This window comes from Mustela nivalis (assembly GCF_964662115.1).
Source record: "Mustela nivalis genome assembly, chromosome: 7".
Taxonomy (NCBI): domain Eukaryota; kingdom Metazoa; phylum Chordata; class Mammalia; order Carnivora; family Mustelidae; genus Mustela; species Mustela nivalis.
Genome location: NC_139026.1, coordinates 110990326 through 111005913, shown reverse-complemented (window position 1 = coordinate 111005913; position 15588 = coordinate 110990326). Strand labels below are relative to the sequence as shown.

General features: G+C 48.8%; 1 protein-coding gene across 3 annotated transcripts in view; it reads left to right on the top strand.

The window, feature by feature from the left end:
* The window catches only part of MICAL3 (microtubule associated monooxygenase, calponin and LIM domain containing 3), a 198362-nt gene that overhangs the window by 142308 nt on the left and 40466 nt on the right, over positions 1-15588 (top strand). For all 3 annotated transcript variants that reach the window (XM_082738147.1, XM_082738146.1, XM_082738145.1), the window contains 2 exons: positions 5876-6071; positions 13415-13671. In XM_082738147.1, the coding sequence (XP_082594273.1) occupies positions 5876-6071; positions 13415-13671 (453 nt within the window). The remainder of the gene's footprint in view (positions 1-5875; positions 6072-13414; positions 13672-15588) is intronic.

The window sequence follows — 15588 nt, the reverse complement described above, 5'->3', positions numbered from 1 at the left end:
GCTAGAGCACAGCTCTCCTGAGACTTAAGAGAAAAGACAGCCAGAGCTCTGTGCTTTGGACATGCCCACCACTTCCCAACACCCAAGAGGTCACCAGTTAGTAGGCTGACCCCACTGATTATGAAGGAGCAAGTCGAGTTTCATCTGTGAGATAGTACAACAAATGAGAAATACATTGTCAAGAGAGCTACATGATACACTGGTAAGAACTTTTGTAATAAAAACTAGGGTATATACTTTAAGATAAACCCCTTTGCCTTGGCCAGATGTACCAGGATTTCCATCTGCCAAAAAGGTGCCTTTGGAACATATCATAATAGTAGCAGGAAAAACAATTTAACATTAGTAAATGAACTTAAGGGTAAAAGTTTCATGGGATCACACAGATCAAGAGCAGAGGCTATGGACGGTGGAGAAAGGGCCACTCAGTAGCCTGCTAAAGGGAGGAAAGTGCCCTTAGCATTCCTGAGAGACTGTCCCAGTCTGCAGGAGTCCCCATTCTCATGTGGATGGTTATCTCTGGTGCTGTTCTGATTTGTTCCTTGTTGGGTTTTTCCCTTACTGGTTTTTGTCGTGTAATATTTAGCACAGAATTTCCCAACTCTTGGTCATTAAATATCTCCAAAGCAATTGAGCTTCCCCTTGAATTCACATAATCTACTTTTCTCTGTACCCCACATAAAAATACAGTTACCCCATGAAGAATAAATTGTTCATGAGTAAAGGGCAATTAACAATTCCGTCCCACATGGTTTAGTGGAACGAGCTCAAGCTTTGGCGTAATAGAGCCCTGGGTTTAGTCTTGGGTCTGCCTCCTTTGAACCTTTGAGCATGTTACTCACCATCACAGAGACTCAGGTGTCATAGTGGTAACAACCGTGACTGGCTAGCATGATGTGACAGGCACTGCCAGCGTGTGCAGCATAGCTGTCGCGGTGATTGACACAGGCAGCTCTCTTTATTCCTCCATCACCCCTGCTCCACAGGCAGATTCTGTAAACTCCTCTTCCCTGCCAGCAGGAAGCCAGAGAAGAATCTATCGGAGGGTGAGTGTTTATGGGTAGAAGCCCTCCTTTCTTTGGTCTCCAAAGCAAGGGGATCCCTTTCCACAGACAGCTGCGGTGCTTGTAGAATGGTTAGTGCCCCCTCAGAATGAGAAATCTCTGCAAAAGGTATAAAAAACCGTGAGCCCAGTCAAGCAGGGTCTGATAAGACAAATGACCTGAGGGGCTAAAGAGGGAGAGAGCCCAAACGGGTAGTTCCAAGCACCAACAAACATGCAAAGAAAGGCCTTTTATCAGCCCTAGTAAATCTTTACTCCCTAAATGGGGTTCTAGGCTGGGAGTGACCTCCTGATCCTCTCAGAGGTACCAGATCGAGCAGTTAAGGAGGTCTCTGAGGCAGGTGACCTATTCCGTTATTTTGTTTCTAAGCCAGGATGACACTGAATTGGCGTGGTGCGTGCTCTGCCTGCCTTTCAGGCCACTAAGCAAAAACGCATAGAGGAACTATAGCTCAAAACAAGATGGACGGAGTGGGTTAATATCCACGGTGACTTCTAATTAGGACCAGCCTGGCTCAAGTTACCAGGGTCCAACTGCAGCCTAATACATTCCAAAAGGAAGCAGGGCCCAGGCCCCAGGCTTTGTCCCACATAGGAAAACGTGTCTGGGCTGGACGGTGGTGGTTCTGTTTTAGACTAGCCACCACTTCAGATGGCTTCATCCTCCTTTCCCAGTGGATGAAGAAGCATGGGAGAATATAGTTTCAGTATCGTTTCTAACAAGAGCAGAGAGAAAACATAATTAGGACACAAATTCCCCCTCATAGCCTTGTAAGGATTAGGGTTCTGTGTGAGGAGGGGTATGCTAATTTCCCAGGGTGATTTTGTGAATGTTTCTGAGACCAGTGAACAAGGCAACATAAAAGTCACTTTGACCAGTTTTGCAGTGGGTCCAGGAATTTTGATTTATACTGCCAGCCTGGTAATTCTTTCTTCAGGAGGCTTCATCTTCCTTAACACCTCCTTGAGACCTTGTAGCTCAGACCTAGTTCATGGTCTGGTGCTTTCTTTTATGCCAGATCATGGACAGGCCAGGCTTTGCACGGATGTGTGAGGAGGCCATCTGAAATGATTTTCATTCATCCTTCTTAAAAAAGAAATCGCAACAAAAATATCCAGTAACTTGTTCAGGGAAACAGAAGTAAAAATGAGCAACCTTAAGGGAGAATCTCTATATTCCAAAATGGCAAAGGGTGCTTTTCTTCTCAAATGGTACCAATCATTTCAAATCACAGGGCCATCTCTTATTAGAACATGGCCACAGTTGACACCTTTTGATACCCTGGGTCATTGGTCTCTCCCAGCAGATAGGTAGGTGACACCCATAGTCCATCAGAGTACAGGCTCTTCAAAGGCAGAAATCTTGCCTATGTTGCCTGATGTACGCCCAAGTGCCTAGCACGGTGCCTGGCTGGAAATAGCTATTCCATAAATAATTGTTTAATGTACAGTTGAGTAAATGAATCCGAGCATCCATTCAGCTTACGGGTGTGGGAAATATGATAAAAATCCATCCTGAATCTCAGTTCACTGTGCCTTTTCCTAAAGTCCTTTTTAGACTTTCAGATTCCATTCAAGCTTTCCCAAGCTTATAGAGAAGGAAAGGAAAAAAGAACGGGAAGCAGGCCAGACATGAACATGGTGCAGGGCGAGAAGCCCTCAGATGTTCCAGTCTCTTAGCTGACATCCTTCACAATCACCTGAAGTCCTTCAGTGTGCTGGGCTGCTGGCCACCACCGCAGGAGGGAAAGGGGGAAGAAGAGCCTCCCGGGGAGGATTGGGAGGGCTCGCCTCTTCGGTGTCATCGTGTCCCTCTCATCCCTTCAGGAATCGCACAGACACAAACAACTGCTTTTGGCGGCTCTTGCACATCAGCTGAGAGCAGGTTGTTCTGTTAGGAAAAATATTTCTTTCAGGATGATGTATGGACCTCGTGCCGGCGGTGACTGTTCCAAAACAGAGAGTCCTGGGGTCAGACCCAGAGCCTTTTTCCTATTTAGGAGACGACCCAGATCCTGGGAGCCGTTTCCTTCTGGTATGTGTGAAGCTGGAATTGGCCTCCCATGACCTGAGATCTGACTTAGTGAGGACGCGGCCTTGGAAATCATTTCAAAACTTTCACCCGTGTTGAGCTGGAAAGTCCCCGTGTAGTTGCTGTTGCGCTGAAGCGTGTGAAGTGGAGGCCAGGTGGGCCCTGGCCAGGGAGCCTGACCCCACTGCTTTGCCTCTCACTTGCCAAACCCACATCTGTCAGCTATTTTTACAGCTGCGCTCCGATAGCCTTTGCTTCCACGTGCCCTTCATAGAGAGGGGGAGGTCCTGTGTCTGTCACTGTTATAGCCACTGCCTGGGCCCCCTCCACTCTTCCTTCCTTTGATACTGTAGTTATCATCGCCACCTGGTTAATGCAGCACATAGCCCCTTGCATATCACAGAGAACCAAACATGCTGCTTTTGTTGATTTTTTTTTTTTTTAATCCCTATGGCGTTTTGAGGTTATGGGCTAGGAATGTTAAGCATATTTTGGCAGTTGGTGAATTTTGGATACTTGCCGAGTATCCTCTGAGGTGCCACATTCCCTTTGGGAAAACAGAACCTCCCTGGAGCCTCGGCCCTCAGGGAGATGTAATGCCATGCTCATGTTGCTCAAAGCTCTGGGTGTGTCTAGCTCCATGTGGACGTGGACCCAGTGGGCATAGGAAGACTGGAACAATGAGGCGACTCTCTTCCTTCCACCTCAGTTCTTACCAATTCTCCAGTGGGACCCTTCTAACAGTTTTCATGAAAAAGCATTTTTTCTCTGTAGGACTGATGTATGAATGATCTGAATAGTTCTGAGAGCCTCTCGTTTCGTTTTTGTTGATTGTGACCAAGTCCAGAATTAAGTCAACATTTCCCCTCCCTAAAGCCCCAGACTCTGCGTTTGGTCTGCCAAGTTCTGTTACTTGATGATTAGTCCACAGAGCTTATAGAAACCCCAGAGAAATAACTTTGGAAGGAGGACAGAATGTCATTGCAAATGCCAGATCCTGTGCTCTAAGATGCTTTCATATAGTTCTGTGTCCCTCATGTTGAAAATTATAGTGGGGAACAGATAACGGTGAGGAGTCCCAAAGGGGAAAGCAGAACAGGACTGTGTGGATTAACGCTGCCCTCCTTGGATTCAGATCTTGGCTCCACTGCCCACTAGCTTTGTGACCTTGGGCAGGTTGGTTAATGTCTCTGAATTTCAGTTACCTCATTTGCAAACTACTACCTAGCTCCTCGGATTTTCTTTAAAGCTGGTTAGGCTAACATCTTATTCCTCCACAAAGTCTTTCTTGACTCCCCTGGGGGGTGGAGCTGCCCTTTTAGGCGCTCCCGTAGTTCCACCATGCGGCATGAGCTGTGGTATGGGATACAGCATACTGCCAAGACCCCTGAGCGAGACTGTCTCTTCTGTGACTAGCCTACAGCTCTTTAAGAGTAGAGAGTGTTTTAAATCTGCTTTGTTTCCCAAGGTTCTAGTTGAATTTCTGGCAAACGGTATGGTTTTTACCTGCTAAAAACAGGCGTCACTTCTGGAGTGTTTCTTTCCGTGAGTATATTTGTTCAGTCCACCTTGATATCGCTTGTATCTGAGTTGATGAGTGTTAGTTGTTTGTTACTCTGAAGTGATCATTCTTGTTCTATTCTTCTTTCCCTAGGTAAAAGAAATACTGGTTTTTACTCTTTATCTGTGAAGTTCCCCAAAATTTTATACTTGGGTAGTGGCTTCACATTTATTTCACTTTATTATTTGCTTTCTGTTTAAGGGCATTTGTCAAAAATACATGATGGGAAGGAAAATATCAAATGATACTCTAGTCAGGGAATCCTTAGCCTTCTCGTGTTTGTCATGCTGGGTTTTGCTGAGGGGAAGGAGCAAAAGACAACAGGGAGACGGCTATTTGGAAACGATGAGCTGATTCGGGTAGAGCTGGGGGCCAGATGTGGGGAATGCTATAGGGGCCTCCACCTGCTCTGCTCCCTTGCCTCCCTACCTATTCTTCCAGATGCCCTGATCCTGCATCATAGCTTATACTTCAGGGGCCCTGAGGTCTGCATTGAAGAATGGACCAGGGATGTATAAAATGTCCCAATGGGGTTTATAAAAACTAGGACAGGTGGGCATTGCACAGGGCCCTAGGGAGCCCAAGGATTCATGCCATGACCCCATCATTAGAAGTTTCGTAGATAAATGTGCCCTGGGTCTTACTTTATAGTAAAGGCTGTCTAGTAAATTTGAAAGATGCTATTTGGTGGAAGATCCAGGTAAATCTGACAGATATGCTAAGACTTTATTCTGTGACTGCTTGGACACACATAGCAGGGGGTGGGCAGCTGGCAGGACCCCCCCTTCTCAGTGGAAGCTGAGGTGGGCGTGGTCAGTGAGAAGCTCCTCCTTAGGGTCCAACCCAAGTCCCCTTTCCTCCTCCTCCCCAGTCACCATCACCTCTTCCCTCCGCTGTACATGGATTCAGGGCTGATGGAGAAGAGTCAGCCTGGGGCAGCCATCTCGGAGCATGACTGGGGCAGTCATCTCAGGGCAGATGTGCTGTCTTCCTGTTTCTCCTGCTCAGGGAAGTGTTGCCACTCTCACCCTGCAGTCCTTTCCTGGCCTGTGTGACCTCATGGACTCCCCTTGTCTGGCCCCCATCCCTCCTTTCACTGAAATGAGCGGTAACTGCCATGGATGCCTTAGATATCCTTCTGTTGGCGCCTCCTCCTTCCCCGCATACCCCCTCCATCCCTCACCACTTGTGGTCATTTCCCACTTTGCTTGTCTTATAGGTTCAAGTGTGAATGGTCTGGAAGAGCCTAGCATTGCCAAGAGACTCAGGGGTACTCCTGAACGGATCGAGCTGGAGAACTACCGCCTGTCTGTGAAACAGGCCGTGGAGCTGGAGGAGGTGCCCGAGGAGACACAGGCCGAGCACAACCTGAGCAGCGCGCTGGACAAAGGCGCAGAGGAAGACGTGGCCAGCAGGTCAGCCTGTGCCTGGGGGCTGCAGCCCATTTTCTTGTGTGTTGCTTCATACCTGTGGTTTGTCCTGGCATCCCCTTCCCCAGATGAATGTACCCACGGGGTGAGGCAGCACTGTATCCTCGGCAGGGGACCTGGGTGCCACCTACCAGCTATGTGACACTAGGCAAGTCATATAACCTCTCTGTGCCTCCATTTCTTCATCTGTGAAATGAAGGCAGTGCTAGGACTTGCCTCACACAGTTGCTGTGAGGGTTAAATAGTAAGAAGCGTTGGAAACAGTATGTGGCATGCCTTTTGATGGCAGTTGCCTTTATTACCCCTTTGCATGGCACCGGACCATTTCCAGAGGACTTCTGTATCCATTATCTCACTTGGTCATCACCTCCCTTGGTCATCCTTGCCAAAGTCCTGTGAAGTAGGCCAGAGCATACATCTTACCACTCCATAATTACGGAGACTGCTGGTGACTAATACTAGGATCGAGGGTTGACTAAGACTCAGACTCAGGTTTCCTGGATCCAAGTTCAGGATTCTTCCTGTTTTCCCTACTGCCTGCTGATCTCCCCCTTTCCATGCAGTCCCCTGTCTCTTTATCTCATTAGCCAGTAAGAATCACAACCCATGGGACGTAATTCAGAGATTTCAGTAAGTATTTCTTGGACACCTACCATGGGCTTAACACTTTGCCATTCATTGAGAAGGTAACAGAACAAAAATGACAGTCCCCGCTCCTGCCCTCGGGCTGTTGACAGGTTCACTGGAGGGACAAACCATGCGCAGAGGAACAACCAGAGGCCTGAAGCAGTGCGCTGGGTCAGTGGCAGGGGTGTCAGGGTTGGAATGAGGGGCTCCTGCTATGACCCCAGGTCGCCCGGCAATCTTAGGGAAGCCACCTCACCTCTCCAGGCTTCTTCCTTCCTCCTCTAGCTGAGATGGAAGGTAAGTAAGGTAAAGAGGTAAAGAGTAGAGCAGAGAGCCTGTGTCCCAAGGCCGTAGACACAGCCAGTGGTTTTTTGGCGTGGCCATGCCAGTGTTTTCGTGATGTCTCAGTGAGTGATACCTGAAGGGAACATGCGCCCTGCAGCCCCCACAGGCCTCCTGAGTCCACTGTCTTTGCCCAGGGCCTCACGTTCATTACTACCCAGGTCTGCCAGAGTCAGTACAGGATTCAGAGTGCTCCGTGGAAGATGATCAGGGCCACCAATAGAGAACAAGATGAAAGATGGTGTAAAATCACTATCAGTCAGACTGTCCTGCAGGGCTTCTGGGATGAGAGCACCCATGGTGTCTCCCAGACTGGTGGAGGCTTTCCATTAACACTGAGACACACACTGGGTAATGTATAGCCAAGATTTGCATTCCTAAAAAGTTCCCAGGTGATGTTATTGTCTAGGGACCACAATTTTCAAACCACTGCTCTAAATCTCCCAAATTTCCCTGATGATAAGGGCCACCTGGGACACTTGGTACCAAAGTAAATCCTGGACCCTCCCCTGGAGTAACTGAGTCGGTGGGCTTGAGGTAGGGACCAGGAGTACCTGTTTTGAACACACACACTGCGTGAGTCTTATGGGTGTCCTGATTTAGTTTACCTAAGCAGGCACTACTGGCCCAGACCTGATTAGCTCCATGACCCTTCCTTGGAGTAGGGGAGGGAGGAACATCTTCCAAAGGACACCCTAGAAATAGTACTTTTATTTTCTCTGGGAGAGAACAGGTGCCTAAAGACAAAAGAAAACTAGGGGTTTTCTTTGTTTTTTATAAGATATTATTTATTTGAGAGAGAGAGAAGGGGAGAGTACAGAAGGAGAGACAGAGGAAGAAATAGACTCCCTGCTGAGCAGAGAGCCCAATGCGGGGCTCAATCCTAGGACCCTGAGATCATGACCTGAGCTGAAGGCAGATGCCTAATGGTCTAGGCCACCCAGGTGCCTGGAAAACTAGCTTTATGATTTTAGTTGCTGGGCAACTTCATCCCAGGCGATGAAGATGGCTTGGGCGGTACCCATCTGGCGAGAGCCTCAAGTCAGGGCTAGAGCAAACAGGTGCCCTTTACAGATGGGGCAGCCAGATCACAGAGGACTCCCTGAAAGTCCATGACAGGCAAGTGCTAGTTTTGTGACGGCTAGTTGTGGTGGAAGAGGCTTGGCCCTCCATTGGAGTAACGCGATAAGGAGAAGCCCCTTCTTCAAGGTTGACATAAATAAGTGGAAATTCCTGACTGGTCCTCTCTCTCCCTCACCCTTCCCAGTGGTCTTCTCTCTCCCTCACTGCTTCTCCAGCCGAGGCAGTAATGGGAGCCGTCACTGAGCAGGATGCTGCTTTCAGCACGGATTAAGTTTCCATCGTGCCACGATAGCTGGACAACATCCATCTTCTCAAGCAGTGTGCCAAGCGGTGGAGTGTGTATACAGTTGTCAGAGCGGATGAGATCTAGGAGTGGGTACTCGGATATCTAGAGTGGATTCATTTAAAAATGAAAAACCACGATTTCCTATTTTCCCTTGAAAACCACCCAAGAACTTCAAGTGGTATTTCGCACAGCAGTCTGCCTCAGTCACCGTAGGGCCTGCCCAGATTTCCAGACTCCACTTTCTGAAGTTGGACCCAGGCAAGCAGGAGATGGTTATGGTCTTTTTCTGGGGTTTGGCATCCTGACAGCTGCCAGTGGCTGAAGAACTCTTGGGTTCTTGGCGAACCATCCAAGAGGGCGCAGTGTGACAAGGGTGTGGACACTGGTGGGAATCTTGACCTTTCACCCAACCTCTTTAAGGTTCACTGGCCTCATTTGTGACAGTGGGGATGTTAATATGTCCTAGAGTCCTAGAGTTATCGTGTCCTAGGGTTAATGGGTAATTAAATGACCTAATTCATGTGAAGTGTTTTGTGCCACATGGCACTTTTTAGAGCTCAGGGGGCATTCACCATCACTGTTACTATCCTTGGCCCTTCCCTCCTGGCATGGCAGACTCTCTATTCAGCACATTTAAGTGTGGAGCAAATCTTGTTTTTTTAGAATCTTGTCCACATGCCTGCTGGTCTGGCCTCCTCCTTCCAGGCTCCATCATAGCCTCAATGAGAAGAAACTCAGGGAAAGTGCTTTAAGATCAGGGATTGGAAGTACCATAGCAGGGAGGATTTTTGCAAGATGTTCTTCTAACTGAAAGGGTCTACTCCTTTTGATGGACTTCAGAGGTCTCATCTCCATGACACCTGTGAATTTAGGCAGCAGCTTGCCCTGGCTTTGCCTCTTTGGACTGTGCAAGGCCATGTGGTAAGCCCTGCAGCGAGCCAAGCAGACCTGTCCCTGCTCTCAGAGAGCATGCAGTCCAGGGGGACCCACCCACATCGAATAGTCACACAAAGCAATTGACTGTTTCAAATGCAGAAACAGACACCTGTCATGATGGAATGCTGATCTTGAGGACTGCATTTTCTGGCCCTCATCTCTCCTAGGAAACTATAAATTGAGAGGTCGCCCCCTCTTCCCAAAAGGACAGAGAAGTTGGTTGACTGTGTTGTATTTTGTTCTGGTGTGTAGCAGCAGTTCTCCACACTTAAAAAGTTTCTAGGCTGACTCCAGGTGGTCGGGGGTGGTCTACCTCACTACACATTCCTTCTCTTCCCCCTTTCTCCTAGCCTTTTCAAAGTCCAGACCCAGAAATTCAGGCACTGGAGACAGCCAGAAAATGAGACTGGGCCTACTGAATTTGCGCTATGAATCTTGCATGACTTAAGGAGCCTATTAAGACTCAGAGAACGGCTCCAGGGCCCCAGGGAGATGATGGCCTAGGAAGGAACATTTGGCAACACCTGTCCATCTTCACAAAGGGAGCAAGTCTGGTTTGCCTATCTCAGATTTCCAGAAGCAATGTAGCCAGGCCTCTCAGAAATGGACTGAGAGCTGGTAGCTTTTGAAGAGAGACAAGTGTTGGCCTTCCCACCTGATTTTTTATGCTCTGTGCCTCACTCACTATTTTCCTGTGGTCTTTGAGCTATCATAAAACTAGCCAGTGTGGCACTCAGAGCTGTATTTGGGGCCCCATTGTCTCATCATGGAGCCCAGTGCCACCACCCTCATGACAGGGCACAGTACAAGGAGCCGGGAAGCTGCAGTGAGGGCCCGTTGAGTCTGCTGACTCCTGGGGTAACCTTGTGTGCCTGACTGTGAAGGAAGGGCAAGCTGGCCTGCCTTCTGCCCAAGTGAAGTTTTAATACATTTACATAAGATTTAAGATGAGCATAGGAGGCATTCTTATCTTTATTTCATGTTGGAAAGATGTCGGGTTGTACGTTGTTAAGTAGTAAGAAAGTAAACAAGTGAGGACACAAAAGTAAGGCAAAAATAATACTTAAGTAAGTCGTGAAAAAGAGTCAAAGTCCAGATGCCAAGCTTTCTATGGCCCAAATTCTTACATTTACTCACCTTGAACTACCTCCTCTCAACCCTCCATCCCCTACAGTAATGTTGTACCTTCTTTTATCATTGCCGTGTTTGCATCTTATCTCCCCTGAAGAATGAGGCTCTTTTCTTTGTTTTTCTTTCTTTCTTTTTTTTTTTTTTTTAATTTATTTGTCAGAGAGAGAGAGAGCACAGGCAGACAGAGTGGCAGGCAGAGTCAGAGGGAGAAGCAGGCTCCCTGCCGAGCAAGGAGCCCGATGCAGGACTCGATCCCAGGATGCCGGGATCATGACCTGAGCCGAAGGCAGCCGCTTAACCAACTGAGCCACCCAGGCGTCCCTGAGGCTCTTTTCTATGTCACCCTTGTATCCTCTGCAATGTCTAGGAAGTACATTACAAGTAGAAGATGCTCAGTAAGTTTTCAAGGGGGCTGAATGAATGAGTGAACAAAGTAGCATTCACTAAAGGGAGCTGCTTGCAGTAAGGAACAGACTCCCTTTATTTTTGTACCTAACTTTAATAGGTGAACTTTAATAGGCACTCAAAAATGTTCATTGAATGAATGAAGGAACGAGTAAACAGAGTAAACGAGTAAACAGATACAGATACGTGAATAGCCAGAATCCCAGAGTGTAACACAAACATGAAAATCAGGAAAGTGCCTGACCTTCACAACATTTCTCTGAGGCAGGTATTAACATTCCCGCCTTACTGACAAGGATGCTGAAGCTCAGCTATAGTCAGCTCAAGGTCATACAGCTGGTGAGGAGCAGAGCCAGTGTAGGCCTGTGAGAATCAGCCACCTGAGAAGTCATAGGCACACAGCCTCCTGGACTGACCTCCCTTCTGACCCGGCCGAAGTATGGGCATTCCCAAAACCACCCTCGAGTTCATTAACTTGTTAGAAGGATGCCCAGAACCTGCCAAAAGGCTTATACTCATGGTTATGATTTAATTACAGGGAAGGATACTGATTGAAGTCAGCCAGGTGAAGAAGTGCACAGAGCAGAGTCCGAGAAAGTATGGACATGGAGCTCCCATCAGCCTCTCCCTGTGGAGTCAGGGCTGTGTTACTTTCTTGGTATTAATGTGTGACAAATCCCATGTAGTATTACTCACCCAAGCCTCGATATTCAGAGATTTATTGGGGCTCCATTACCTAGGCATTGATGGACTGATTTTCTACGTGGTATGATTGATTTCAGTCTCCAGGCCAACTAGTACCGCATGACTCAAACCTCCACCCTAAATCATACGTCTTTCGGATGTGGTCAGCCCTCCCCCTAAATCACATTATTAGACTGTCCACCATGACCCAAGGATTCCAGGGAAATAAATACATTCCCATCAGGCAGGACCTCCCAGGGGCTTAGAGTTGACCTCCCAGGCCCCAAGACAAAGGCCAGACCATCTGTTTAAGCAAGGTGAAATTCTTTACTGCACAGGTACGACTAGTGCTGGGGGTGGGGTATTATGGACTTTATCGCACTATATTCACTGATGCCCCGCTCCAGGCAGGGAGAGAGCAGCCCACTGTCACAGGAAGACGGGACCAGACCTCAGCCTCATGTGCAATGCCTCTGGGGTTTGGCTTTCTCGTGCCAGAGGTTGGCACATGCCACATTTTTCCCAGCCCAGTCAACTACACATTTCTCACTGAGGGCAGAGCCTCTCCTGAAAAAGACTTGGGGAATTATCGGACCGTGAAATAGGTCTGAGGATCTTCATTTGTGTGGTGATGATTGGGTTTTTCTCCTGCTCTGCAGCCCCGTGGTAGGGCATTGAATTTTATTCTTGTACCACCTGTTGACAGCTCACTCTGCCGGCCAGGGAAGAGGGTACAGATGCTCCGGGGCCATGGCTCTGAGGGCAGTGGTCCAGGATTTGGGCTTGCATAAGTCACAGCTAGTGTCTCGCAGCATTTAGTGCTCCTTCCCTTTTCCAGCTGAGCTCTAGACTGCGTGCCATCAAGGGAGAATGGCTGGTGGTCAAGGGTGATGACCCCAGGGATGTGATGTTTTTTTCCATGCCCTCCCCATACTCCCTGTTCTGTAACTTCAGCAGACAGTGCCTTTGCTGCCTTGTTATGCTGCCTTGTTAACTGCGTGTTCACCATGGTATCGTACTCTGGGCATGGCATGTCAGGAACACTGTGGAACTGAATCCCAGCCTTCACTCCAGCACACACACCTTGATGGCTAACCTGTCTGTGGCTAAGACTTCAGTTCACGCCTCTTGGAAGCAGCTCTTTCTCACCGTGGTTCCCACGAGAGCCTTCCAACCCTGAGTCAAGTAGAATTGAGGTCCTCAATAAATAAAAATTTATTTAAACCAAAAAGTAGGTCATGATGAAAGTACACTTTCTCTCCATTCTTGATTCCCTTGGGTCATGGGTTCATATCAAAATGAGCCCATGCCCCTACTATCTCTGAGGGCCTCTAAGACTAAACTTGTTGGAGTTGCTATTCACTGAACAGAGCGCACCGCCAGACTGGGCTGTTGGCTCATGTGGCTTTATGTCAGGGTTACCCATACGTGTGTGTTTTCTCTGGCCCTCTACTCACTCTCCTTCCCCTCATGTGTCTTACCTGGGCGGGGAAGCACGCTGCACCCCTCCGTGCCTGTCCTCTCCCCCTTCCTGCCCAGCAGTTGCTTTGCTGGGACAGTTTGCCTCTGGTTGTGACTTTTTTTTTTTTTTAAGATTTTATTTATTTATTTGACAGAGAGAGATCACAGTAGGTAGAGAGGCAGGCAGAGAGAGGGGAAGGGAAGGAAGCAGGCCCCCGCTGAGCAGAGAGCCCGATGCGGGACTCGATCCCAGGACCCTGAGATCATGACCTGAGCCGAAGGCAGCGGCTCAACCCACTGAGCCACCCAGGCGCCCCTGGTTGTGACTTTTAACTGTCTACTCACTTTGGTTGTGTGGTTGTTTCCCCTACAGCAGTTCTGAGTCCGAGATGGAGGAAGAGGAGGAGGAGGAAGAGGAGCCCCCTCTGCCCCCCTCAGATCTGGGCGGTGTTCCTTGGAAGGAGGCTGTGAGGATCCATGCTCTTCTGAAAGGAAAGAGTGAAGAGGAACTAGAGGCCTCAAAGAGCTACGGCCCTGGGAATGAAGAGGAGGAGGAGGAAGAGGAATATGAAGAGGAGGAGGAGGAGGAGGAGGAAGAATATGAGGAGGAAGAGGAAGAATCTAGTGAAGGTCAGAAAAAAAAATCTCTTCTCCTAACTCTGACCCTGTCCCACCCCTGAGGCAGCCTGTTCTGTTCTTGAGTAAGGTTTCTGTTGCACACAGACTGGAGTCTGACACACAGATCTGCCTCCCCCAGCCCCAGAGATCATCCTTCCTGCCTCTCTCTGACCTTAGTTTCGGGGGGCAGAGGAGGCCATTGACAGTGGAAATAATGTCCATTGTGCACATTCTGGGGAGAAATTGGAAGTGGAAGGCAGAGGGTCAGCAGATGGACTTCGTCCAAAATAGGTTACTCATTCTCCTGTCCTCATTTTCGCTCTTTTTTTCCCTTTAGTTTCTGCTAAAAGAAATTTATTTTAATAAAGAAAAGGAATTTGCTTTCGAGAGGTTTCCTGGACTCAGAGTCCAGGACACTGGAGGCTGCAGAGCATTGACTCTCACTCTGCTCGGAGCTGTTGTCACTGAGGAGGGGCTAGGAGCCCACTAGACAGGGTTCAGTTCATAGCAGGTAGTAACGTGTTTGGATCAGTGTCCTGAGAAGGAGCATCTGTTCCAGCACTTGGTCTGGTTGGCTCTGAAATGTTCTCTTGCCTTGAACTTGAAATGTTTCAATTCTGCCCCCATCTCTGGCTGTGTGTGTCCTTGAGTGATGAGGAAGAACTTGGTGGGCCTCCTTTTCTTGCCTCTGTAAGAGAGAGGCTCATTCTTTCCCTTCCTTGGCTGCCCAGAAGTCTGGTGGGTGGTGAGGAAGAAACTAGGGCAGATAGAGACCTGAGCTCCCCTGACAGCAGTGCCTATCATCTCACAGCTGTGCTCTCTCCAGAGCACATGGGGGAAGGGAAGGACATGGGCCTTTAAAGCACGCATCCCTCCCAGCCATTGTTAGAGGAGCGCATTAATTTGGGACAGCTCTGGGCCTCTTCGAGTTGGCAATAGATTTCTCTGCCGCTCTTCTGCTTACCTCTGCTCCTCCTGGAATTAATGTCCTTCGCGGCCCAGACCCCATCCCCCAGTCTGGCCCAGGGAAGGTCCGAGTGCTAACCAGATGCAGAGCCCTTCCCAGATAGGGTGCATGGTACTGAGATGGTCCTGAGAGCTGTGTAACTTCGAGACCCTAGTGAGGCAGAGCAGGCAAGAGGAAAGACAGCCTCCTCCTGCCCCCAAGCTGCCTGATGCCAGTGGGAATGGTCAGAGGCCAGGTACTTCCTCAGGTCCCTGAGGGGCTTCTCTAGACCTAGTTCTCCTGCACTCTTCCCTCCAAAGACAGAGGCTGGGGGAGGCCCACAGAGGCCCTTGGTGGCCTGACCCTCTCTCCCTCCTTCTGATGAGAAATGAATAAGATCTGTGGAAGAAGGAGGCAGGCCCTGGGCCAGGAAGCCAGTGTCTTGAGTTCTCCAGTCTGCCATGTCTGCAGAACCATGGTTGGCTCAGTCTCAGGGCTGTCCCCTCGTCCCTGTTCATCACGGGGGCCATCAGGCTCACAGGGCATCCGGGAAAAAGATATTTTGTTTGTATCATTTCAGACATCATTCTCTTCAGCTGGTGATTCATATGCTTAGTGGCTTTAGCCCCAGACACAGCTTAGGTCAAAGTCTGTACCCTTTGCAGGAGAGTTTAGCTGTGCTTTCGTCCCTGCAGACTTAATTTCCTGCATCTGGAACTAGCATCAAGACCCAGCCTGCAGGGATGTGATTTTAACTGGAGAAATACCTACCGACAAATTCACCCCAACCCTGGGGCCTGTGTTCCTAGCCCATGGTGTTTGTATCTTCTGAGCAGTGGACTTCGATGGCTGTGTAGACAGTAACAGAATGGTCTTGCCTTGCACCTGAAGATAACTCTTCTCTACTCTTCTTTCCTCCCTTCCATGCTCTCTTCTCTGTTTATCCCCATGCGGGGTTCTTGATGCTGTGTTTGTGGGTGTCT